Source organism: Heteronotia binoei, chromosome 10 (assembly GCF_032191835.1).
Source record: "Heteronotia binoei isolate CCM8104 ecotype False Entrance Well chromosome 10, APGP_CSIRO_Hbin_v1, whole genome shotgun sequence".
In the NCBI taxonomy this organism is placed as follows: Eukaryota; Metazoa; Chordata; class Lepidosauria; order Squamata; family Gekkonidae; genus Heteronotia; species Heteronotia binoei.
This window is the reverse complement of record NC_083232.1, coordinates 31,061,544-31,087,822: the sequence shown is the minus strand read 5'-3', so window position 1 is coordinate 31,087,822 and position 26,279 is coordinate 31,061,544. Positions and strand designations below refer to the sequence as shown.

Below are 26,279 nucleotides of genomic sequence, written 5' to 3'. Positions count from 1 at the left end.
TATGGGAACATATTTGCCGAAGCCACTAATTACTGAGGTGGTCCAAGATGGTGCTCTTTTCTAGCTTTCTGAGAAACTTTCTAAGTGCCACCTGAGCTCCTTAGATTGCAATTGTGCAATCTGAGGAGCTCCTATCGCAGGTAAAGAAATCTTGTGCACCCTGACTCTGGCAAGTACTTGGATGGGAGAGCTCCATGAAATACCAGAGGCAGGAGGCAGGGGCAAGCTTTATTCAGGCGCCTCTCTGAATGTCCTCCAGGCCCACAGTGGGGTTAGTCATCAGAAGTCACCATGACTTTCAGTTGCTCACACACATATGCCTGTATATTAAAAAAAGAAATCTTAAGTACTATAAATTCAATGTAGGCTAAAATCTCTAAAGAGTGGTTGTAGCATTAGAGAAACTGTCAGAGTGCTGCAAAAGAAATTTAGAGCTTAAAGTCCCTTGGTAGAGTTCTTGTATGAGACAATGTAGAGACACTGACAAATGTAGTTCATTACTTCTGTAAGACTTCCTGAATTATAGGGAAGTTATGGGACAAACTGGTTACAGTTTCCACATTTGCAAGATCAGATAAGGATATTCCTGTGGCAGATGGGAGAGCCACAGTGTCACTACCCCCTCTAGTGTCCATGGATTTTTGTAATCATCATCTCTAATAATAATGCTTAAGCTGTCACGATATTCAGATGCTTATTTAAAAAGAATGGGAAATATGGTTGTGCACTCAAACCTATCACAGCAGAGAAGGAAAGAAAATTGAACCTCATGGCTCTGAAACGTCTACTCAGTTATGCACAACAGTGCACTGAATTGTTCCCAAGCTGTGTAATGTTTGAATGTTGTGTTGTGTGATAGGCTATAGGAATAGAAGGCTACTATTTTGTTACAGTTTTTATAATACATTCTGTTGGAATTTTTTTGGATGCAATTTTGGTAGGACAATATTCCAATACATTTATGTGTTTTTGTATATGCACGCATTTTCCAAAGTATTTGGCCCATTAGGTGTTTTGTATTAATGTTGTAACACAGATTAATGGCTTTTAAACATGCATTTCACCTGCATGGTACACAGCTAGGAATTATGGCAAGCAATTATGGCAGTACTGCAATTTAAAGCTTAGAAAACTGAATGTGAGCTTCATGTTAATTCTGGGAATGGACCATTACGACAGTCATGTTGGGGAGTGATATGTATTAAGTCTTTAGACCTGTCCTTGGTTTTCCGACCAGTTATCTTCACTCTCTGATTCAAAATGATACATTTTCCATCTCATTCAGTGATTTCCCCCCCCCTTCCTCCAGACATACTAGTATACTTCCTGTACAAATTTGATCTTCTTCATGGTCTCTGTGCTTCACATCCATGGGATAGTGCGCCTGCGCCGATCCCCGAATCGGTACCTGAAAAGCCCGGGATTTTTCCGCGCTCGGCGCCAATGGGCATGCGCAGGCATCCCAGTGCGCATGCTCGCCGGCGCGGGGATCCCGCCAGTTCCTTTCTGACCGCTGCGTGGAGAGGTTTACCTTTCCTGTTCCCCGGTCGGTGAGAATCTTTGGCTTTGCCTTTTTTCTCTTACTATTAGCCCGTTTGTTGTTTTATTAGTGTAGATAGTTAGTTAGTGTTTGAAAAAAAAAAGTGTTTTTTCCCTGTCTGTTTGGCGGATTACCCTTCAGGGTGTTCCGTCTTCCTTTTCCCCCAGTTTTTCCCCTCAGATGACTCTGAGCGGTTTTTTCACGACTACCGTCTATGAAAGCGCTGCCGTGCGTGTGGGAAGAAAATCGCACCCCCAGACGGCCATTCCTTGTGTCTGCTGTGCTTGGGAGAGGCACATCGTGTAGAGGCTTGCCCGCACTGTCTTCGCTTCTCTAAGCAGACGAGAAAAAACCTTGCAGCCCGGCTATCGGCAGCCCTGACCGAATCGGCACTTCGCCCGCAGAGATCGATGGCGACCTCATCAACACCGAAATCGGCGGACACTCCGGCACAGGAGCATGCATCGGCCGATGCTGCTCCAACCCTGACTCTGACTGAGTTGCCGGAAGAGCGTGGCTCCACAAAACGTCCCCGTGAGGGTTCGGTGGACATGCCCGCTAAAAAGCGCCGAGAGGACTCGGGGACCCGAGCTCCTAAGAAGGCAAAGTCGAAGGAAAAGCGGAAGCGACCCCGCACTCCTTCGCCTTCGGTCGACGCTTCGACACCGGTGACCCCTGCGCCGCCGAAAAAGATATTGGCTTCCCCGCGCCACAGCCCATCGACTCAACCGCGTCAGTCGGCCTCGGAGCAGGAGCGTGAGATCGACTTGACCCAGCGCTCCTCATCGTCGGAGGTGGAAGTTTCGGCACCGATCGTCCAGCCTGTCCGGATGAGGTCCCGAGAGAGACGAGAGGTAGAAACCTTTCAAGCACCTCACCGCTTCCAGATACCACTGTGGGAACAGCGGAGATGGCAACCTCCATATTCCCGGTACCAATCGTACCACTGGTACCCAGAGGAGTTCCCAGAGTGGGAGCAGGAGTCGGAGTTTTCCTCCATGTCGAGGGTCTCGCATCGATCCCGAAAGGCATCGGTATCGATTCCCCCGGAATGACGCATGGTCCCGCTCGAAGTCCATCGACGACCATCGCCACCGGTCCTGTCTCCTCCGAGGGAGCTGACGCCGAGGCTATCGGAGCACTCCACCCACCAGGAGTCTTCGTCGTCGGAATCAGATAGTGAAGCCCAGGACGTGGAGCCTTCACCGGTCTCCCAGACGGCCGAGGATCTTCCGATTTCACCGTCGGAGGATCTGAAGTCATATGGGGACCTTGTGAGAAGGATTGCAGCCACTCTTAACTTGCCTGTGACTCAGCAAGAACCCATCGTGGATGACAATGTGTTCGATATAATGCAGAAGAACACATCCACTGCGGTTGCCCTGCCAGTCACCAAGGTGATCCTCCAGGCAGTTAAGGAGCCCTGGAAGAAGCCATCATCTACGCCGGTCTCATCCAAACGGTTGGACCACATGTATAGGGTCCAGGAGACAGGGGCTGAGTTTCTTTTTACCCATCCAAAACCAAATTCAGTGGTCGTTTCCTCCTCCTCGAAGGCACGGAAGGTGCATTCCTCCCCTCCGGATAAGGAAGGGAAGAAATTCGACGGGATGGGCCGCAAGGTCTACTGAGCGGGGGCACTAGGTATCAAGGTATCTAACTATGCAGCTTGCATGGCTAGATACCAGTACGCTGTGTGGGAACAACTCTCCCCCCTCCTTTCCTCATTGAGCGAGGATAAGAAGGCTGCTGCAAAAAAATTGCAGAAAGAGGGTCTTGCTGTAGCCAGACAACAACTGGCTGCAGCAAAACACATGGTGGAAGCGTCAGCCAAGGCCATCACCTCTGCCGTCTGCATCCGACGCCACTCCTGGCTTAGGTCTATGGCTTTACATCAGGACACTAGAACCTTTATAGAGGACTTGCCTTTTGAGGGTGATGGGCTCTTCAGCACCACAACAGACACGGCGCTGCAAGAGTTCGACAAGAGTGTCAAAACCTCAAGAAATCTGGGTGTCCAGACTACCCCTAAAGCTTCCAGGTCCAAACAATGGCCTAAGCCTTGGGCCAAGAAGCCCTATCAGAAATTCTCTCCCGAGCAATGGCGTCCTCGTCCTTCACAGGCTGAAAGACTTTCTTACCCTGGTAACAACAGGAGTCGTTACGGGTCCCAACCAATGGGCAAGGCCAAGAGTGCTCGTCCCCAGAAGCAGGGGCTTTGACTTTCCTCCAGCACGCGTTATCGCCCTCACTGGTGCTTCATCCATCCGTCTACGCCCTTTCCTGCCTGCCTGGGAGTTGATCTCCACAGACAGGTGGGCTCTGTCCATCGTAAAAGAGGGCTACAAAATAGAGTTTGTTCAGACCCCGAATCAGTCCGTGGTAGTCACCACTCCCCCTTCCCCACCTCTGCTGGCGGAGGTGAGCAACCTCCTACAGAAACAGGCCATAGAGGAAGTTCTTTTGGAGGCCAGGACGGGAGGCTTCTACTCTCGCTGCTTCCTGGTTCCCAAAAGGGACGGTGGTTTGAGGCCTATTATGGACCTTCGGAATCTGAACAAATTTATTCTGTACCAGAAGTTCAGAATGGCCACGCTGCAAACAATCCTGCCTCTCATCAATCAGGGAGACTGGATGGCGACCCTGGACCTCAAGGATGCTTACTTCCACGTCAGCATTCATCCTGCGTTCAGGCGTTTCCTAAGGTTTGCAGTGGGTGCTCGGCACTTCCAGTTCAGAGCCCTACCGTTCGGCCTGTCTACTGCTCCTCGGGTGTTCACAAAGCTAATGAGCGTGGTGGCTGCCCACCTTCATCTTCAGGGAGTAGTTGTCTTCCCATACATCGACGACTGCTTCTTGTGGCGAAGTCGAGGGAGAGTTTAACAACACACATTGCCATCACTCTGCATCTCCTCGACACCCTGGGGCTGCAGGTCAATCTGGAGAAATCCCATCTCACTCCGTCAAGGACAGTGCAGTTCATAGGGGCTCTGCTGGACACAGATCAACACCGGGCATTTCTCCCTTCGCAGAGAGCAAAAGTCATCATCAATCTGGTGCAGCTTCTCCAAAGGCGGCAGTGGGGCACAGCCCAACAGCTCCAGCAGATGCTGGGGTTGATGGCGGCGACGACAAGCGTGCTGCGTTTCGCAAGACTACGAATGAGAGGTCTTCAACTATGGTTCTTGCGCCATTTTCGTCCTCTCATAGACTCACCTCGAAAGAGGTTCACCATCCCGCCTGCAGTTCTCCAATCACTGCAATGGTGGGAGTCGGAGAGCAACATCTGCCAAGGGGCTCCCTTCCACTTTCCAACCCCTACTGTGACTATCACTACCGATGCTTCCCTGTGGGGGTGGGGGGCCCACCTGGAAAATCTCTGTGTGGGAGGTCAATCGCCTCAGAGACTGAGTCGATGCCATAAAAATTACTTGGAACTGCTGGCGGTTCACTTTGCCCTGCGTTCCTTCTGTCCACTTGTAGCGGGGAAGACTGTGGCACTGCTTACAGACAATACCACTGCCCTGTGTTATATCAACAGGCAGGGAGGGACAGTGTCTCGCCGGCTATCTGCGCTGGCGATGGATCTCTGGATGGAGTGCCTCCAGTTAGACATTTTTGTGAAGGCGACACATCTGCCGGGGGTCCTCAACATACAGGCGGACTCTCTCAGCAGGGGTGGAGCCTCTCCACACGAATGGGAACTGCAATCGCGCTTCCTAGAGCCTGTGTTCAACTCTTGGGGTACCCACAACTGGATGTTTTCACGACAGCCGAGAACAAGAAGTCCTCTTTGTTCTGTGCCGGGGGGGCGGATCCAGCCTCGTTGGGAGACGGACTCCGACTCCCGTGGAGGGGGCCGGTTCCTTTACATGTTCCCACCTCTACCTCTGCTGACGAGGGTGGTCCACAAGCTAGTGCAGGAGAGGCCACGTTGCATCCTGGTGACTCCTTGGTGGCCCCGTCAGAGTTGGTTCTCGATCCTGCTTCAACAATCGAGGGGGGTCTTTTACCAGTTTCCGGCGGAACCGGACCTGTTGTCGGCTCAGGGCGGACACATGCTCCACCACAACGTGCCGCATCTGAAGCTGACAGCGTGGTTCATCGACCACTAAGTTTTTCTGCCAGGGTCCAGCAAGTCCTCCTAAGCAGTAGGAAGCCTTCTACCCGTGCCTCTTATGAGAGGAAGTGGAAGAAGTTTAGTACTTTTGTGGCTGACTCTCCTGTGCCGCCTGATAGTGTCGGGCTCTCGGCAATTTTTGAATTTTTATTGGCTTTGGTGGATGAGGGGCTGGTATTCTCCTCCATCAAGGTCTACCTGGCAGCTATTTCTGCCTTCCATGGCTCAGTGGAGGGTTACTCTGTTTTTGCTCACCCTCATTCCAAAAGATTCATGAAAGGGTTGTTCCGGCTTCATCCTCCCTCTAGGTCCCCTCCGCAGTTGTGGGACTTGACTCTGCTTCTGGACAAGTTGACTCGTCCTTTTGAACCCATGGCAACGTGTTTCTTACAACTTTTGTCATGGAAGACTGCATTTTTAGTTGCCATAACTTCAGCACGTTGCGTGGGGGAGCTCACGGCGATGCGTTGTGACTATCCTTATCTTGCTTTTCGAGAAGCTGGAGTTTCCCTAGCTCCAGACATCACTTTTCTTCCCAAGGTGGTTTCTCAGTTCCACCTTAATTTAGAAGTTTGGTTACCTACGTTTTATCCTAGTCCTTCCTCGGCTGAGGAACGTAGATTGCATGTGCTGGATGTTAAGCGCGCGCTATTATTTTATTTAAATCGCTCACGGGGTTTTTGTAAAGACAAGCAGCTTTTTGTCTCTTATTCTGCCCCCAAGTTAGGGTCCAAGATTTCGTCTCAGAGACTTTTGAAGTGGCTTACTGAGACGATTAAACTCTGTTATTTGTTGGCAAAGAAGCCTCTACCTGGACCTGTTCGTGGGCACTCCACAAGGGCGATGGCCACGTCGGTGACGTTCCTGAAGGGAGTGTCTCTTTCCGATGTCTGCAAGGCGGCTACCTGGTCTTCTCTGCATGCCTTCATGAAGCATTATGCGTTGGACGTGCATGCTCAGCAGAGGACTCGGTTGGAAACTGTGGTGCTGCAAGCTGCTTCTTCAGGTTGACTGTCTTCCCGCCTCCAGGTATGCTCTGCTTGATAATCTCCCATGGGTGTGAAGCACAGAGACCACGAAGAAGATAGACAGGTTGCTTACCTGTAACTGTAGATCTTTGAGTGGTCATCTGTGCATTCACACTACCCGCCCTCCTTCCCCACTGCTGACAGTCTCCCTCCAGTAGGAGCTTCCAGCAGTCAGGAAGGAACTGGCGGGATCCCTGCGCCGGCGAGCATGCGCACTGGGACGCCTGCGCATGCCCATTGGCGCCGAGCGCGGAAAAATCCCGGGCTTTTCAGGTACCGATTCGGGGATCGGCGCAGGCGCACTATCCCATGGGTGTGAATGCACAGATGACCACTCGAAGATCTACAGTTACAGGTAAGCAATCTGTCTTTCTCTTTTCATTTTACTATTGTGGCTGGAAAGGAGCAATTGGATCTTATCCTCTAAGACAGACAGGTTGCTTACCTGTAACTGTAGATCTTCGAGTGGTCATCTGTGCATTCACACTCATGGGATACAGCGCCTGCGCCGATCCCCGAATCGGTACCTAAAAAGCCCAGGATTTTTCGCGCTTGGCATCAACGGGCATGCGTAGGCGTCCCAATGCGCATGCTTGCCGGCTCCAGAGCGAGGATCCCGCCAGTTCCTTCCTGACCGCTAGAAGCCCCTACTGGAGGGAGACCGTCAGCAGTTGGGAAGGAGGGCGGGTAGTGTGAATGCACAGATGACCACTCGAAGATCTACAGTTACAGGTAAGCAACCTGTCTATCTTCTTCGTGGTCTCTGTGCTTCATACTCATGGGAGAATAGCAAGCAAGACATACCTTGAGGCGGGAAGACGGTCAACCCGGAAGAAAAAGCTTGCAGCACCGCAGCTCCCAAACGAGTCCTCTGCTGAGCATGCATGTCCAGCGCGTAGTGCTTCCTAAAGGCATGCGGAGAGGATCAGGTGGCAGCCTTGCACACATCCATCAGGGAAACGCCTTTCAGGAACGCCACCGATGTCGCCATCGCTCTTGTAGAGTGTCCGTGAATAGGCCCAGGTAATAGCTTCCTTGCCAACAAATAACACAGTTTAATAGTCTCAGTGAGCCATTTCGAAAGCTGCTGAGACGATATCCTGGAACCTAACTTAGGAGCAGCATAAGAAACAAAAAGCTGCTGGTGCTTACGAAAACTCTTGGAGCGACTTAAATAAAACAATAAAGCACGCTTCACATCTAGAGCATGCAACCTATGTTCCTCATCCGAGGAAGGTGAAGGATAAAAAGTGGGCAACCAGACTTGTAAGTTGAGGTGGAACTGAGAAACCACCTTGGGGAGAAAAGAAATATCAGGAACTAACGACACTCCAGCCTCCTGAAAAACTAGATATGGGCAGTCACAACGCATAGCCATGAGCTCCCCTGCACGGCGTGCTGATGTGATGGCTACCAAAAAAACAGTCTTCCAAGATAGAAGCTGTAATGAACATGTGGCCATCGGCTCAAAAGGATGTCGAGTCAGCCTGTCCAACACTAAAGTCAAATCCCACAACTGTGGGGGTGATCTCGATGGAGGATGAAGCCTAAGCAAACCCTTCAAAAACCTCTTAGAATAAGGGTGTGCAAAAACAGAGTGCCCTCAACTGGTTCATGGAACGCAGAAATTGCTGCCAAATAAACCGTTTAGAGTTTTGAGACAGCCTGGACATATGGGATGCCTCGGACTGCTGGTCCCAGTCTGCGAACTCGCGAAGAGGGTACCATTGGTACGATGGGTAGGAATAAGCGTAAGGAGGCCATTGGCGTTGCTCCCATGGTGGAAGCGGTGGGAAGCAATGAGCTACTGTAGTCGGTTTCAGCTCTCTCCGGCCTCTCACCTGATCCATCGGTGCTGAAGCCTCCATCGGCATCGACAACTCCACCTCTGAGACCGAGTCGCTCTCACTGCGACGCCTGGACCCTGAAGAGTGGGAGCGCTGAGTCAGGGCAATCTCTTGCTCCGATGCCAATAGGCACAGCTGCGAAGCACTGCCTCTCGACACCAAAGGGCTACAACGCGGGGACGCCAAGATCCTCCTTGGAGCTGTCGATGTTGAAGCGTCATGCGAAGGTGAAGGGGTGCGGGATGGACTCTTCTTCCGCTTCTCCTTCGATTTCACCTTCTTCGGTGCGGATGATCGGGTCCCCGAGTCATCCCGACACTTCTTAGCAGGGGTGTCCACTGACCCTTCAGAAGGCCATTTTGTGGAACGCCCGTGCTCGACCGGCATCTCGGTCCTGATCAGCAAAGTCTCAGCTGATGTGACCGTCGGGGCCGCAGCCTCACCCATCAGTACAGACGGACCCGATGCCATCTTTTGAGGACAAAGTGCCGACTCGACCAAAGCCGCCGAAAGCCTCGCCGCTCAATTCTTAAGAGTTTGCTTGGAGAAACTCAGACAGTGTGCGCAAGAATCGACGCGATGTCCCTCGCCCAGACAGAGGAGACAGAGGGAATGGCTGTTGGGGGGAGGGGCAATCTTCGTCCCACAGGAGCGGCAGCTCTTAAAAAACCCGCAGCGTCTTTCCATAGACGCCCAGGAAAAAGCCCCACCCAGAAAAGTCTCTGAGGGGGAAAACACGGGGGGCGGAACTGAGCCCCGAAGGGCAAGTCCAACTTTAAACAACACTAACTAACTAACTAACTACACTAAGAAAATAGCAAACGGGCTGTATACAACAGGAAAAAATCAGTCTAAGATTACTTTACCGACTGGGGACACGAAAGGAGATCCTCTCAGTGCAGCGGTCAGAAAGGAACTGGCGGGATCCTTGCTCTGGCGCCAGCGAGCATGTGCATTGGGACGCCTGCGCATGCCTGTTGGTGGCGAGCGCGAAAAAATCCTGGGCTTTTTAGGTACCGATTCGGGGATCGGTGCAGGCACTCTATCCCATGAGTGTGAAGCACAGAGACCACGAAGAAGATCCATATTTTAATAACCAACCTTATACAGTACAGGGCATTAACTGTTTGATACTGCTTTTATTTTAAATATATCTACAGTACATCAGAATATGTTACATATGGTTATTGTCATATTCAGTCAATCTAATACTTGGAGCCTTAATGTGATGTAGTATACCAAAGTGTGGTTCACTTGTACAGCACATCATAGAGAAATGAAGGATGGGGATTGTCTTCAAATGTTCATTGATTCTGTTTACTTTTTCAGTTTTTTTTATTTTTGGCTATTTTGTATTTCTTGGCTGGCAAGGCTTTTGCTCAGGACTGTATATATTTTAGGAACCAGATGTTCCGATACCAGACTTACACAGGTCTTGTGAAAAAAATTTCAGTTTCTAGTATTTCATTTTTAGGTGATCAGGTCACTAAGCATCTAGAGATTTCCAAGTCCTGCTTATCTTGAAATCCAGGCTAAATTTTTCATTCAGTACATGCAACACCTTGTAGTAGCATTATTACTCGGTCACTCTCAGGTGAGAATGCATTAATTTTTGTAAAAACTGTTGTGGACAATTTCCAATGGCTCTCAAAATATTTGTTCCAATCACACCTTTATTGGCATAACAAAAGAGATATACAGAGACTTGTCAACCAAACAACAATCAGATATGTCTGTTCAAAGCATAAAAGGCTAAACTAAGATTAAGATCACAATAAAACCTGCTTAGAATAATTTTAACAATTTCAGCCAAGAATTTGGCAACAGCTTTTGTGATATCAATTATGTTGTCATTTAATAGGAAATGGCAATCAATCCTATTTTCTTGAATGTAGGACAATAAGGAAAGACTATCTAACAGAACCTTCTGGCTGTTCAATAAGATATGCTGGATGGAATCCGGCGAGCTTGTCCCACATAGACAATGTCTCTCGCTAAAGGGGACTTGAAGAAATCTCCCATAGAGAACATTGGAGGGAAATTCATTCACCCTAGCCAGCATAAAAGCTCTCCGATGTTGCGGATTATCTAGTTCAGATAAATATTTGGCCATTTTCCTGGCCGTCTGATCAAGACCAAGTGAGGCAGGAGAGCAAGTATAAAATTGGACAGGACACAGTTTGTGAGATTCTAGATCTAAGATTCTCTCTTTGATCAATCTAAAATTATAAGATTCATCAGATAAAAATAGGTTGTCAATTGCAATTCCCATGTGTTTGAGCTTCAACACGATTCCATCTTGCCAAGCAGCATTATAAGGGTCTCTTTTTAGATAGTTGAGCAAGCTAGCTCGTTCAGCCCTTTAAAATATCCATAACCAATATTTAAAAGTTAGAGTCCAAGCTTTTGTTTCAATCAGAGATTGGCCTGTTTCTGAACAGATTACAAAATAAGGAACACAGTTGGGGATTCCTAAAAGTTGTCACAGAAATGCAGATTGGATATTTTCTATTTTTTGGTTCAGAGCATTAATCCACAGAGGGATACCTGCAAAATTTGTGATAGTGTTTTAGCATTAGAAGCTCTGATTTCGGCAGGCAAACATTGGTTACCTTTTTTATAATAAAACTTTAATTTGAGATGAAGAACAACTAGCTGTATTTATTATTCTGTCTTGGTGAACTGCCCATTTGAGATTGTAATTAAAGGTTATGCTCAAATATTTAAAGCATTTGGATTGCTTAATTTCCTGCTTGCCTATATACCATTTTTGTGGTTACCAACTTTTAGAAAAGACCACAACCTTAGATTTGGAATAGTTTATAGCAAGTGAGTTAAGCTGGCAGTAGTTGTTAAAAGCTTTTCAGGTATTGCTGCAGGCCCACTCTTGTGCAGGAAAGTATAGTTGTATCATCAGCATACAATAATAATAAAACACACCACTCCTTTACAAACTGGTATTTTTTCAGTTAGGTGTCCTATAGATGAGAATTTTACCTGACAAGTTGTATTTGTATGTAAATTCTTTAATAGATTTAACAGACGGGGATCTATATTAAGATCCTTTAGTTTATTCCTGTCCACAGAGTCGAATGCACTCTTCAGATCTCTAAAAGCTAAATAGAGCTTCCCCTTTCTTGTATTTGTTGGCCAGAAAAGCCCATGTGACACAATGATCAATAGTAGATTTTTTTTTTGAAAAACCTATTTGCTCTAGGCCAATTTCCAGTGGCTCTCAAAATATTTGTTGTGGGTCCCATAGACCAATATCAAACTTCTTTCCCCTTTCCTAAAATAAGGCTCAGGATTTTTGTATCAGTTAACACTGAATGTGTGTGTGTGTATAATATTTTATAAATTGTCTTTATTAAACAGAATATGATGGGTAAAATTCTCATAATTTCTGTTTATAAATATACCATATTGAGCAATAAGCTATATTATGGCTGTTTCATATGGAGACCAGCTCAGATTTGCCATTGAGACTCCCAGAGCCTCCTCTCTCACCCTGTTTGTCATCGTCCTCCTTCTCTCACAAGAGGATTGGAACCTGCTCTTGGGAGTAGCCCATATTTTATGAACCACAGCTGCTTTTTATGTTATCCACAAGTCATATACGTTAATATGAGAACAGAAGATGCCTAGCATCATCTTTCCATTATTTAATATGGAATATTTAAAATTTACTACTTTTCTTGTATCAAGGAAAATAATACTGCAAATTTTTACACAGTGCAAAAGATTATTTATATGCTATATTCTTTTAGGGCAAAAGCATTATGAAATAATGTGAAAAGAATCTGTTTTATGAATTTCTTATGGCAATGTAAATGCAGATATGGTTCTGTCATTTCCAGATACATAATGTATTATTACTTTAGAAATTAACAGCACATCATGAAAGAAAGTATATCCAGAATAGTGAGATAAAAGTTGGAAATATACAGTGTAGACTGTAAACCTATGCAGTGAAAATCTAAACTTTCTATAGAGAATTGAGGTTATTTTTTATTACCTATAATTGATATGAACCCCTACATTGACAATGTTTCTGTAATTCTGGACTAGTACAGATAGTCAGCAGCCTTATGAAATGGAAGAATCTAAACGTACAGTAATGTTTCAAAAATATGGGAACAATTTCTAAAATCAGATGTACATTTATTCAAAGTCCCCTTTAACTAATTCAGCCCTTATGCTGATCTCTTGTATTATAAAACATTGCCAAATGTCTTTGTTTTTCAAGGTGGTTTTTTTTGCTTTTTGTTTTTTTTTTTAGTAAAATGGAATGTGGACTGAAATTATTGCCGCTACTGTTAGTTTCTATTAGAAAAGGGGAAATACTGGTATTGATTATCTTAGCAGAAATAAATATCCCCCCCCCCCAGATAGGATTGTGTGTTGTAAATTGGGATGGGTACAAACTGGGAAAATGCAGTTCTTGGTTCAAATGCAGTTTGTGGTTTTTCAAACAGAACCAGAAAGTTTGTTTTTATAGAAGTAAGTGTGTGTACACACGAAAGCTCATACCTTGAATAAACTTTTGATGATCTTAAAGGTACCACTGGACTCAAAATCTGATCTGCTGCTTGCCCACCTGAATCTACACAGTTTTATTTTATTTATCTTTGAGTTAGCATTATGGTGTAATGGTTAATGTTGGATTAGATATGGAGATTGTCTCAACATAGAGTTTTTGTACTCGGGCTATCATATTTTGGTCACATTATGAAGAAGACAGCACACTCACTGTAAAAGAGAATAATGCTGGGAAAGGCATTGAAGGCAGCAAGAAAAAAAGACCTAACATGAGATGGATTGATTAAATCAAGGAAGTCATGACCCTCAGTTTGGAAAACCTGAGCAAGGCTATTAACAATAGGAAATTTTGGAAGTCATTAATTCATAGGATCATCATAAATGGGAAGTGACTTTGACAGCAACAACCCATGCAAACATTAAATACCTGCTTCTTATGCAACTCTCTGGGTGATGTTGAACCAGTAATCCTTTTTTAACGTAACCTACCTCAGCAGGTTGTTGTGAGGATAAAACTGAGAAGATAATCATGTATACCATGATCCTTAAAGGAAGGGTGGTGTTAAAATGTAACATTTATTGTCCCTTTGTAAAATAGTGATAAAAATTGGCTAGGAAAAGAAGTGACTAGCAGAATTTGGGGTTGGCTTCCTGGGTGTTTTTTTTTCTGTGCCACTCAAGTACATTGGTATCAGAATGATCAAATGTTGTGTATGGTTAGTGTTCTGCAAGTGATGATGTATTAGAGAACTCAGGAATGTGGGGTTTCATGGAGCATATCACTGTGTTCTGTGGAGTTGAATTTGCAAATACATTTGGTAGCACCTTCATGTAAAATAGTGTAGTGGCCTGAAAGGGGAAATTCTAGCCTGTGAAGTAACTGTATGGTTGACATGTTACATGAAATCAGTCATTGTCGCCTATAACTTGTAATGTTGGGATTTGGGTTTTTATAGCAAAAAGTTGATGGTAAAATTTCTGGTAAAGTTTGGGATTGTCTGCTGTTGGACCTTCTGATATCAGGGGTCAGACTTTTCCTGCAGCCAAGCAGCATTCTTGTTGAGCCCAATAAGCTTTCATTCAATTCTCTTTCCTTTCCCCCATCACTGCCCCATCCAGTTGATACTTAATCAGTTTACTTCAATCTTGGAATGTAGTATAAACTTCTGTTCATTTGAATGCTGTCTTTTGTGTGTATACATTTGTGTGTGTGCATGCACCCATGCCTGGAAGTCATGGCGACCTCTGGCGACTCCTACTGGGGCATGGAGGACATTCAGAGAAATGGCTTGATGGCTTGCTTCTGCCCCCTGACCCTGGTATTTTTTGGAGTCTCCCAACCAAATACGTGCCAGCTCAGACCTGCTTAGTTTCTGAGATCAAGCCTGTGTGGACTGGTCCAGGTCAGGGCTGAATGCCGCCTTTAATTAGTAGGATGGAAACAGATCCCCCCCCCTCCCCGCAAATGTCTCAGTAGCATGTATACATTTTAAATGAATGTGCTCTCACAGCATAGATGTAATGCATATGGGATGCAGTGAGAGCATGCATACATAGCATAGCAGTCCATGATTTGTGTAGTCATTGGCAGTTTGCAAAATTGTAAGATAAATGGGTATGCATTTTCTTGAATGGCATATTCCCATTGGGAGAGATTACAGCAACTCTTGGTGGTGGCCAATCAGTTCTGTTATAAATATTTTTTTCTCTTACAGTAGTCAGAGAAGTCCATCTCCAAATCATACCTCCAATACAAGTGCTTCAAACACGACAGCACCACAGAATGCATCGACGCGGCCTACGTGCTCATTAACTCCCACGTTAGCAGCACATTTCAATGAAAATCTTATAAAGCATGTCCAAGGATGGCCTGCGGATCATGCAGAAAAACAGGTGAGTGCCTACTGTAAAACTGTGTTTCTTGATATTCATTCAAAGTAGCATAATATCCTTGTTATATGAGGATTTATAGCTCCTATAATCTTAGATTGGGTATAGACACCTACTTTTAAAAAGTATTGTGCCTGCTTTAAGAAAGAATATTTAACTATCAGTTACAATTAGTCACTGGTGTTCAGCAAAAGGCCAGAAGTACTAGGGATGGTCATAAAACTGAAGTAAACTATTTTAAATGGCTAAGAGACTGTCTGACTTAGACACTTCAGTTTATGGTTCGTGTGGTTCAAGGACTGATGATTTTCAGTTTTCTGCCTGACCATGTGTTTGTGCTAACATACATAATACAGTTCTTCAGTGGAGCAAAAAAATTAAAAACAGTGTCAGAAGTTGGAAACAAATACATCCTATTCACTGCATTGAGAGATCATGTGAGATGAACCTAGGACACGGTTATGGCTCAAGTGACCTCTTACGCTGATAAAACAGAAATTTATATTAAACTATGCATTAAACTGCCTAGAAAAACTGTGAGCGTGATTTGCAGTGTTCTGTGTTACAGTACCTCCTAATCTCTTAGTTATTTGAAACTCCTCAGTAGACTGAAAGCTCAAAATAGTTATGAGGAGTAAATTTGAGCAGATTTTCAAGATCACAACTCTTTGTACTTCATAAAGGAGTTTCCTTTTATACTTCACACAGATTTTATCACTTTTAGATTAACTGTTTATATATACACACACACACACACACACACACACAGTTCCTGAAATATTTCCATTTAATTTTAACATACTCTAATTTACAATTTGTCTTGATAATCTGATAATCTAAAAGAGCTAATAATGAGCTCTTATTTTCCTTAATCTTGACTCAGTAAGGCTTATTATACTTCTGAGTTCCATTACTATTGGATTTACAGTTCAATTTTTTTAAAGTCTATCCATGTTATGACAGCTAACCTCAAATCATGAAAAAGTCTAAAATAAAAATTGTTTCTGGACTAAGAATTGAATGTATTTTTATGTCTTTCCTCAATTGAATAGCAACACTACTGTGCACAAAACCCTTTTCCCCTGAAAGTGTTAAAAACATTCAAAAGCACTAAGTCATTGCAGTAAGGATCTGCAGGAATGACAAAAGCCTTTGAGATAGTCTGAAACACAGCATAGGCTACTAATATTCCTCCACTGCATTGTTCATGCAGTGAGTCTTGTGTGTTGCCTCCAGCCTATAATGTAGCAGACAATTCATATTTTTTCTCTACAGCAAGTGTTACCAGACCCTATAGACAAGCTTTCAGACTTCTTATTTTTAACTTTAGGCATCAAGATTACGTGAGGAAGCTCATAACATGGGAAGCGTCCACATGTCAGAAATTTGTACTGAATTAAAAAACTTAAGATCTTTAGTTCGAGTATGTGAAATTCAAGCAACTTTGCGTGAGCAAAGGTAAGAATTTATTCTTTATGTATCATCCTGGTTTTTTCCATCTTTTCCATGTGTTTTTTTAACATTAATACCAGGAAGCACTATTGAACTGCATTCCCTGGTGTACAACCAAGGGCTAGAAATTGTTACAGCCTAAGATACAAGATGCATTCACTTAAAATGACGCAATACCTCCCTCCACAGCCATGGAACTTCTGAAGGTACTCCTGGATCTTGAACAGGTATTTAGTCCATAATGTATACCATGCAGGTAGGTTAACCATTTTTAGGCCCAGCAAGTTTCTCCTTTTCTAGAATAAAATATTTGTTTACTAGTTGCAGATTAACTAATTCAAACATATTCATTTTTATGTTAAATTATGACAAGTATTTGTGTATTGAAAACAAGAATAGAATTGATATATCGATATTATACTAATTGGGTTTTTTTTTCCTTTGTAGGATACTATTTTTGAGACAACAGATTAAAGAACTTGAAAAACTAAAGAATCAGAATTCCTTCATGGTGTGAAAAGTTGTGAATAATTGCACATGGGTTTTGAGTACAGGAACTGTAAACTGGTTGCTCAGTCTTAACATTTTTGAGCTGCATTTGAGTAGACTTTGGACCGTTGAGTTGGGCAAAAGAAAAAAAGTGACACGGGAAAGGGGACAGGAGGGGAGTCATTCAGGGGAAGAATACAAGAATGATTTGTAAAACCCTTGAAATGTAGATTTCTTGTAGATGTATTCTTCACGTTGTAAATATGTTTTGTAGAGTGAAGCCATGGGAAGCCATGTGTATCAGAGCTTAGACATCCAAAACTAATCAATGCTGAGGTGGCTAAATACCTAGCCTTTTACATGTAAACCTGTCTGCAAAATTAGCTCTTTTTTAGTTAATTTATCATTCAGAAATCTTGCATTTTCTAAAATTAATGCAAGCGCCAGGCGATCTGTGTGTCAAGGCTGCAACAGTTTGAAACAGTTTGGGTAATGTACAAAATATCATGAAACAACTGTTTCCACACTTGCACCGAATCAAGAGCAGTGCTTCTCCATTTCTGTTTTACAGAGCAGCGTTTTTCATTTTCTGTGTTCATTTCCCCTGGAAATCCTAGGTCTGATTTTATCAGTTTTTTTTAATTCTTCTAATTTTCTCCTTTCCTAAAGCACTGTTGCTATGGCACTTTTCTATAATCTTTTCATTCCTGTGTACAGTAGCTTAAAATTGCAGTGATTGAGCATAACCCACTTGTTTGTATAAATTATTGAAATGTATTTCCATTTGCACCCTGTAAGAATGGACTGGTAGTACTGCTGGGCATGTGTGCTGAAAGTACATCCCTTTCTCAAATTATATGGAAACAGCCCAATGAACATGTCGACTTGGTTGTGGGAGGGGAAAGAAGAAATAAAAGCTAGTCAGATGTGAATTGTATCTGTTGTAATAAACATGTTTAAAACAAAGAAACACTGGTTTTCATTTCCTTTGGTCAATACATATTAGAATTTGGACTCTTTGGGGGTACTTTATCAGATCTATTCTTGTTGAATACTTTTTGTACTTAATTGAAAATAATTCCTCAAGTGAGGTTTTGTTTAAAAATTGTAAACAGGAAATTGTGTATAAAATATTTAATGACATTCAACAAGGATCATTGACGCCTCCCCAACAGTTGTCATATGTTAACTTCTGGTTTTACCTGTCTTGCTATTATGACATTTCATTTCGAAGGATGTTTGTGTTGTAGCTAACTGGTGCTGACTGCTGTTCTTAGCCATCACAAAACGCTGACTTTGTGTAATTGGAGTGCCTCACTGTTCGAAAACAGTGGGAAAGCTCAGCTTTGTATATTGTTTCCTAAAGTATATTAAAAATAAAAAAGAAACTATTGCTACTACAAAATAAACTTGGGTTTTCTTTGCAAAAAGCTGTTAGTTGTGACTTGGTGCTACAAATGTATGTATGTTCCTAAAGCTAGCAGAGAAATGACTGAATCTGCTTAAAAATGATTTGTCTTTAACATATATGACATATTCAGAATTGTTAACTGCTTAAATATAATTCTGGCTTTGATACTATCTTCTGAAAAAGTAGTCACATCTCTTGACCCTGTGTACTGATCCTGTGCTCTGTATCTTAATTTTCAATTATGGTGAACAATATGAACTTGCATTGATTGTGGGACAAGCGTAGCTTTGCAAGTCAATTTGTCTACTTGATAATTTGCAAGGCATCTAGAGGGCAAGAAAACAAACCTACTCCTTTCCTAATTCCTGTTTGCCTAATTATATAAAGGAGATTTGGGTTTTCTATAGACACTCCAGTGAGTAGCAATATATAAACCTGTTTGAATGTTGACATGTCCATAACAATCTTGAAGAGTTTGTAGAGTAAGAAACTGCTTAAGAGATATATGTACCAATGTGTAAGCTCCCAACCCTCTAAAGACTAACTTTGTTCCATTTCCAGGCATTACAGCAAGACTTCAGTTTGGATTTCAGCTTCGGTTGAAACAAGGATACTGGCTGTACACCATAATGTTTGGTGGTTCTCTTAACTCTGCACTGACATCTAGTACCCAAATACGTTTAATTTTCTAGACAAGGGGTTTTCTTCATTCTTCATGCTTTAAATGTCAATTCAGTGATGAATGCTATCAGTTTATAAAGGACCAGTCAGATATAGCAATTTTTTTCATGCTGACTTTCCTGAAAGGCTTTTCTGATACCTTGCCTTTTACCTAGTGCCAAACTAAGGTGGTGGATAACTAAGCTTTGGACTGACCTATGAATGATGGTGGGGTATGTGGGAATGGCTGTAAACCCCTCATATTTCTCTCTTAAAAAAACAGTAGTTTAAATTATATTTCATGTTAATCCTTTTTTAAGCACCAGAAGTCCACCTCTCAGCTGGTACACTAAATCAGCTTCTTGACGAGAGATGGCTTAGATAAAGTTGGAACAGCTGACAGGAGAGATGAACAAGATTGTGGTCTTCATATTAAAAGGTGCTGCTGAGAGTAATACTGAAGAAATTTATCATAGCCCAAAACGTACAAATTGTATACAAGTTCAGTAAAATGTGGCAAAATCCATTCCACATTTTCCTTGCAACTTTGTGCGGCAATGTGTTTCAATGGAGTGGAGCTCAGTTTCACTTTCCAGCATTCCTGTAGCTAGCTGATGCTGTTGCTTCCTGAAGTTGTGTCTTTGCTTTGAGCCAGCTTGTCTCTGCTGAATGGACCTGAGAACTGGTGCCTAGTGAGTACTCTAACCTGGGAACTCATAGCCAAGGGGGAGGGGGGATATTACACTGGAGAGCCATTGCCAATCTTAGTAGGCTGGGGTGAGGGAAGATACTCGCAATGCCCAGCCATTTCATGTTTTTCTAGGCTCAGAGTATTACATATTTTTAGTTTCTGCTGTGATCTTCTTGATGTTTTATTTTTAAAATTGCATTGCCAAATCCCACTATTCTCCCACCTTTCCATTTTAAAATATTGCAAGAGTTTTAAGCATGGTTGAATTTCAAGTAAAATATATATTTTTAATTGTGTTTATGCCCCTTATAGAGTTTATATCACTGCTCCTGGCATTACATGTTATAACATGCATAACCCAGACCCTACAGGTCTGGCCCTTGTAACAAATGAGTTTGACATTTCATCTTAGTTGAATTCTTGGCAAGCTTGGCCAGCCAGCTACTCAAACAAGGCTTGAAACTTGGGAACCATTAGCAGCAAAACCCGAATCATTTTCTCATCAAGATTTCTCAGGATGTATAACATGATTTTTTTAAGCTGTCATGCAGTTACTGGTTCGAGAGTAATGGGTCTGTGTGGATAAACTTAATGTTTGACCTGAGAGAGCCCCACTGGAGAAACAGCAAAGCTAGTGGTGTTTGTAGTAATGTCAGTAACAACATTTAGATCTGGCCAGCAAGTTAGTACTGCCTGTGCCCATGCTGATAATCCAGAGCTCATCTCTAAAGTGTATATCAGCTGTGATCTAAGGCCACCTCTGAAGAAGCTGGGGCTATACACCTTGCAATTATAATGCACAACAAATGCCAAATGTTCCTATGCCAGAGAGTGAGCCATAGAAAAACCAAGAGGCTTGTGGCAAATCTTAGAAATCCTTGAATCAGTCACCAAGATATGTTGCACAGGTCTGTTTGCAATATGGTGTTTCTGACCCTCTTCCCTCCTTCCTTCCTTTAGCTACAGTGTAGATCAATAAAGTACAATACTTGATTTTCTTTCCTATGGTTACAGATAATAGATTAGAGTCAAGAGATGTGTGGCTAGCACCAGGACAAGGAGTGCTATGTGAAATAAACCAAAGAAAGCTGATTTGCTCCCAAGTTTTTGTGCCTGTGGCTATTGCTGTAATGTTTAGAACAAAGCCCGCTAGATGGCAGTAGTGTACTACAGATTTATATTGGAATTTGTTGTGGGGAGTGAGAAGACTACCCCCTTGCAATTGTTGGTTAATAGCTGGGGATGGAACTTGTTTTCCTACAACAAGGCTAAAAACAGAACTTATTTTTTTTCTTTTCCATTCCCAGACTCTAAAATCAGTATTGAAAGGTAATCAAAGGGGAAGCAGCTGTTTGGTGTAGTGGTTAAGAGTGCGGATGCATCTGGGAGAACGGTTTGATTCCCCACTCCTTCACTTGCAGCTGCTGGAATTGCCTTAGGTCAGCCATAGCTCTCCTAGGAGTTGTCCTTGAAAGGGCAGCTGTTGAAAGAGCGCTCTCAGCTCCACCTACCTCACAGGGTGTCTGTTGTGTGTGTGTGTGTGGGGGGGGAGATAGAGGAGATTGTGACCGCTCTGAGATTCAGAGTATAGGGTGGGATATAAATCTAATATCTTCTAAGATGGCAATAGGCTGCTTATATAGACACACAAAGAGGTGTGTGTGTACTATCTGAAGAGCAGAATGTGTTAAAGCGTGTTTGGAGTATTATTGAGAACACAGGTTGGATCCAGGGTCCCTGACCTGTCAAGTGTTGTTTGCTTAATTCTTGCGAGCACAGGATTACAATCAAGGGGTGTGCAAAGAAGGCACGGTTTACCCAAAAAGCATAGCTCTTAGAAATGTCCTATTTGGCTCACAACCACACCTATGCCCATGGATTATGTCAACTGGCCTGAGGTCAGGAAAATAATGCAGATGGGGACATATGAAACTGCCTTGGTCCATCAAAATCTGTATTATCTACTCAGACTGACAGAAGCTTTTCATGGTCTCAGGTGGAGGTCTTTCCCATCACTTACTGCCTGATCTTTTTTAACTGGAGATGCTGGGGATTGAACCTTGAGACCTTCTGCATGTCAAGATGATGCTCTGCCACTGAGCCATGGTCCCTCCCTGAAGGGTGACCTCCATTGTTCTCCCAGATACCTGAGAGAATCTTTACAGCGGGAGAGGCAATGACCAGGAGGTTACTTCATGGTTGAATAGGGATTTAAGACTGGTTGTCTTGCCCTCACTGGATGGCTCAGGGTAGCCTGGTCTTATCAGACCGTCTCTGATGACTGCCTCCAACAAGGAGGAATGTAAGACCAAGGGTCAATCTTTAATGGGCTCAGAGCGGATTACAGCATAATCAACAATAAAACAATAGGATTAAAAAAATCAGTACATTAAAACAATTAACCTCTTCCTTACAGAGCAGAAGATAGAATAGTTCACAACAGTACAATTTCTCGCTGACCAATAAATCAGGCGATATGTTACTGGTGGGCTGTCAAATGGTATACTCTGGTTATTTTGTAGAAAAATAGGTGGTGGAGCTCATCCGGGGGTTGTTATGCAGCCGCACATACTATTCAATGGACAAGGAGGTGGAACTCTAAGAAAGGTTCAGGAGCTGTGCTGTGAGCTCCCACTGAATCTGAGGCCTGGGTATACTTCAGCACCCTTGTGGTAGGCTGCAGTGTGCTTTGGCAAGGGAGACCAGTTTGATGTCATTCAGATGCCCTTTGCCTCAGTCAAAGGCCTGGCTGAACAGCTCTGTCTTGCAAGCCCTGTGAAAAGGTAACATCTGGCAGGGTTCTAACCTCCAATGGGAGCATGTTCCACCAGGCTGGGGCCAGGGCAGAGAAGGCCGTAGCCCTAGTCGAAGTTCGGCAGATGTCTTTAGGGCCAGGGACAACCAGCAGATGTTGGTTCTCAGAACATTGGGCCCTTCGGGGCATTTACAGGGAGAGGCGGTCCTTCAGATGTGTCGGTCCCAGACTGTGCAGGACTTTAAAGGTCAATACCAAAATCTTGAAGCCAATCCAGTACTCAATAGGTAGCCAGTGCAATTGGTATAGCACTGGTCAGATACAAGCCCTCATAGGCAACGTCATCAGCAGGCGCACTGCCACATTTTGCTCCAGCTGGAGTTTCTGGATTAGCCCCAAGGGCAAGCCCAAGTAGAGCAAGTTGCAGTAGTCCAATCTGGAAGTGACCATTGCATGGATCATCACTGCAGCTAAGTCCTGAGAAGGGGAGAGGTAGGATGCCAGCTGCCTGACCTGCCAGAGGTAGTAAAGCTAGTGATCTGGCCCCACTGGTGGACCTCCTGATGGAACTTGCTTTCTTTGTATTTCTCCCATGGGACCCAGGGAACTGGGCAAAGGAAGGTCTAGCTTTTTCCCTCCCTCCACAGGGGACCAGGAGGGGGAGGAGCCTCAACCAATGGAGAAAATCGAGGTTTTGCTCTGCAGCTTCTGTGCCAGGATTTTATTTGGCTTTTAGTTGTGTGTACCTTGCAAAGCAAGCTGTGATGCAGAAGGAAGCAAGAGAGGAGAAGGAAGCAGACAACAGCCAGTTGCTTGGGGGCCTGATAGGAGCCCTCTAGGGGCCTGATTCAGCCCCCAAGCTGCATGTTTGACACCCCTAGTCTATAGGGCTTCATGTGTCTCATTGCAATGATACAGCAACTAGACCAACCGCGGCCTGTACCCATGCATTCTCTGTTGGGGCCCCCTCTTTGTGGAACCTAACTAACTGCTGTGGGTTAGGAGCTTGGATTATCTATTTGAATGTGAATGTTATTGATATGGAGTTGATTATTGATGGTTTATATTGTCTTCAATGGTGTGATGCAAGCTGCCCTGAGCCTGCTTGTGGGGTACGGCAGGATACAAACTGCAAAATAAATAAATATAGACATTTTAGAAATGACCAACAAAGATTTATTTAACAGAAAAGAAAGCATTTAATACTGGAACTGTTATGTCTGGATGACTTCAATATAAAAAGTAAAAGTGGTTCTCTGGTATGGTAAATAAATCCTGAAGAAGGATTTGATTCCCCTTTCTCTGGATAGATTACAGGTCTGAGGCTGTTCTTTTCCTACACAGAACCTATTTGCACAAGTGAGGAAGGGTGGGCCCTTAACAGGATACTTATTTGTCACGCTAAAATAAGTTTTCTTCCCTAAGCCGACACTCCCACACAACTAAAAGCCAAATAAAATCCTGGCTAAGCTAACCCTCTTTTCAAGAGCCATGAAGAACCTGTCCAAAGAAAATAAAGTTTTCTTCACCTTTCTTAAACTGTGGCTTACCCTTTCCCATCCAGTGGGGTTCCAGGGGCTCTGACTGCCTGACAATCGCTTGGATTTGCAAGAGGTCTCACAAGGACTGCTTCAGAGCTCCGGAGGAGGCGGGGCTTTTAAGGATGACTACTGCACATCAGGGGTCGTTTTGTAGAAAAATAGGTGGTGGAGCTCACCCAGGAATTGTTATGCAACTGCACCTTCTATTCAATGGACAAGGGGGTGGAACTCTCAGAAGGAGGAGGAGGAACTCTCAGAAAGGTTCAGGAGCTGTGCTCCTGTGAGCTCCCACTGAATCTGAGGCCTGCTGCACATGCCTAATGTACTATTCTCATTCGGAGCTTGGTTTTCCAGGTCCATTCTAGTATATTGCTTATTAGATGTCACCTCATATTGATTGTATTAGACTACAATGTGCTTATTTGCTGTTTCTTCATCAAAGGAGAGCCAGTTTGGTGTAGTGGTTAAGTGTGTGGACTCTTTATCTGGGAAAACCGGGTTTGATTCCCCACTCCTCCACTTGCAGCTGCTGGAATGGCCTTGGGTCAGCCGTAGCTCTCACAGAGTCGTCCTTGAAAGGGTAGCTCCTGGGAGAGCCCTCTCAGCCCCACCTATCTCACAGGGGGCGTTTTCGCACTGACCTTCTAGTGGCGCGACCACCCTCTTCACACCGGAGGATCTGCCCGGATTTCGCACAAGAAGCGCCGGCGCACCCAAAAGAGCCGGCGACTTCCGTCGCGAAACCCGCTCAAACGTTTTCCTGCTTCTTGGCGGTTTCCGTTTGAGCGGGTTTCGCGACGGAAGTAGCCGGCTCTTTTGGGTGCGCCGGCGCTTCTTGTGCGAAATCCGGGCAGATCCTCCGGTGTGAAGAGGGTGGTCGCGCCACTAGAAGGTCAGTGCGAAAACGCCCAGGGTGTTTGTTGTCGGGGAGGAAGATAAAGGAAATTGTGAGCCGCTCTGAGATTCAGAGTGGAGGGTGAAATATAAATCCAATGTCATCGTCGTCTTCATAAGAAATATGAGTGACTTACCTTGTGTAATCTTCTTTGAATCTCAGTGAGAAAGGTAGACTATAAAATAAATAAATGAAAAAGTCCTGCTGGTTGTGAGGATAGAATATAGCTTGCATACGGCTGGGGTGGGGGATAAAAAAATCCATACAGTGACCAAACCTCCTTTGAGTACAATCTTTCATGAAACCTAAAAGGTGGACAACGGCATGAGTGTTGTGTAGAAGTCTGATATTACTAAGTGACTTGGCTATCTTCCCAAAATAATTTGCTTGCCTTCCTGCCTTTTTGTTTGGGGAATTATTATTCCAAAAATTCCAAAGGGATTGCTTGTATGCTAAACTCACTCCTCACCACAAGAGGGCGGGAAACGCATATGACAGAACTGGCAGTATTCATATACCCTCCCCCTCCCTCCCTCACCTTTGGAAGTAGCAGATTGGAAAAGATCTCTTGTGTCCCATCTAGTAGCCGTCTGCAAGTGTAACAATGGGCAGATGGTGTGGGGAAGTGAACTATCAGAAAAGGTATTAGCTGGTGTTGGGGTCTAGCTTTAGCTTTCGTTTGGTTTACATGTTAAATGCAGCTTGAACTTTTGCAATAGATCCAGGGGTGGCCAAACTGCAGCTCTGGAGCCAAATGTCTCTTTCACACATATTGTGTGGCTCTCGAAGCCCCACTGCTCCATTAGCCAGCTTGGAGAAGGCATTTTTCTCTTTAAATCACTTCTCTAAGCCAAGCCAGCCAACAGCTTGGAAAATGCATTTAAAGTTAAAGTTGCTTGCTTTCTACCTCTCCCTCCCCTTCCTTCCCCTCTATTTTCCTTCCTTCCTTCCCACCCTCAAACATCTGACATTCACATCTTGCAGCTCTCAAATATCTGACATTTATTCTTACATTAAGCAAGTTTGGCCACCTCTGTAATAGATCAAAATGGGCTGCCATGTTATTCTGCCTCTAGCAGTAGAAAAGAGCACGAGTCCAGTAGCACCTTAAAGACTGGCATAATTTGTGGCAGGGTATGAGCTTTCATGAGTCACTGCTCACTTCTTCAGTAGCTGGCACTACTGGACTCTCGGTTGAAACATTTCTACATTACTTGTCCACTGCAACTTCCTGGGGCAGTTCATAGCCCTGCAATTCAGTTAAAAGCTAACCCCGGCAACTACACATTCTAAAACCAAGACCAATTAAAATGGAATAAGAGTAGCCAACTCTGGGTTAAGAAATCCCTAGAGATTTTAGGATGTGGTTTCGAGAAGGGAGGGACCTCAGCTGCGTATAATGCCACAGAGTCTGCCCTCCT

At 44.1% G+C, this 26,279-nt stretch overlaps 1 protein-coding gene across 3 annotated transcripts in view; it reads left to right on the top strand.

Moving 5' to 3' along the window:
- WAC (WW domain containing adaptor with coiled-coil) overlaps positions 1-18,314 on the top strand; it is a 91,197-nt gene extending 72,883 nt beyond the window's left edge. For 2 of the 3 annotated variants that reach the window (XM_060248262.1, XM_060248260.1), the window contains exons 12-14: positions 14,790-14,967; positions 16,295-16,422; positions 16,864-18,314. In XM_060248262.1, the coding sequence (XP_060104245.1) occupies positions 14,790-14,967; positions 16,295-16,422; positions 16,864-16,933 (376 nt within the window). In that variant the 3' untranslated portion in view covers positions 16,934-18,314. The remainder of the gene's footprint in view (positions 1-14,789; positions 14,968-16,294; positions 16,423-16,863) is intronic. The other variant, XM_060248261.1, reaches the window with a different exon arrangement.
- Positions 18,315-26,279: the final 7,965 nt, after the last annotated feature.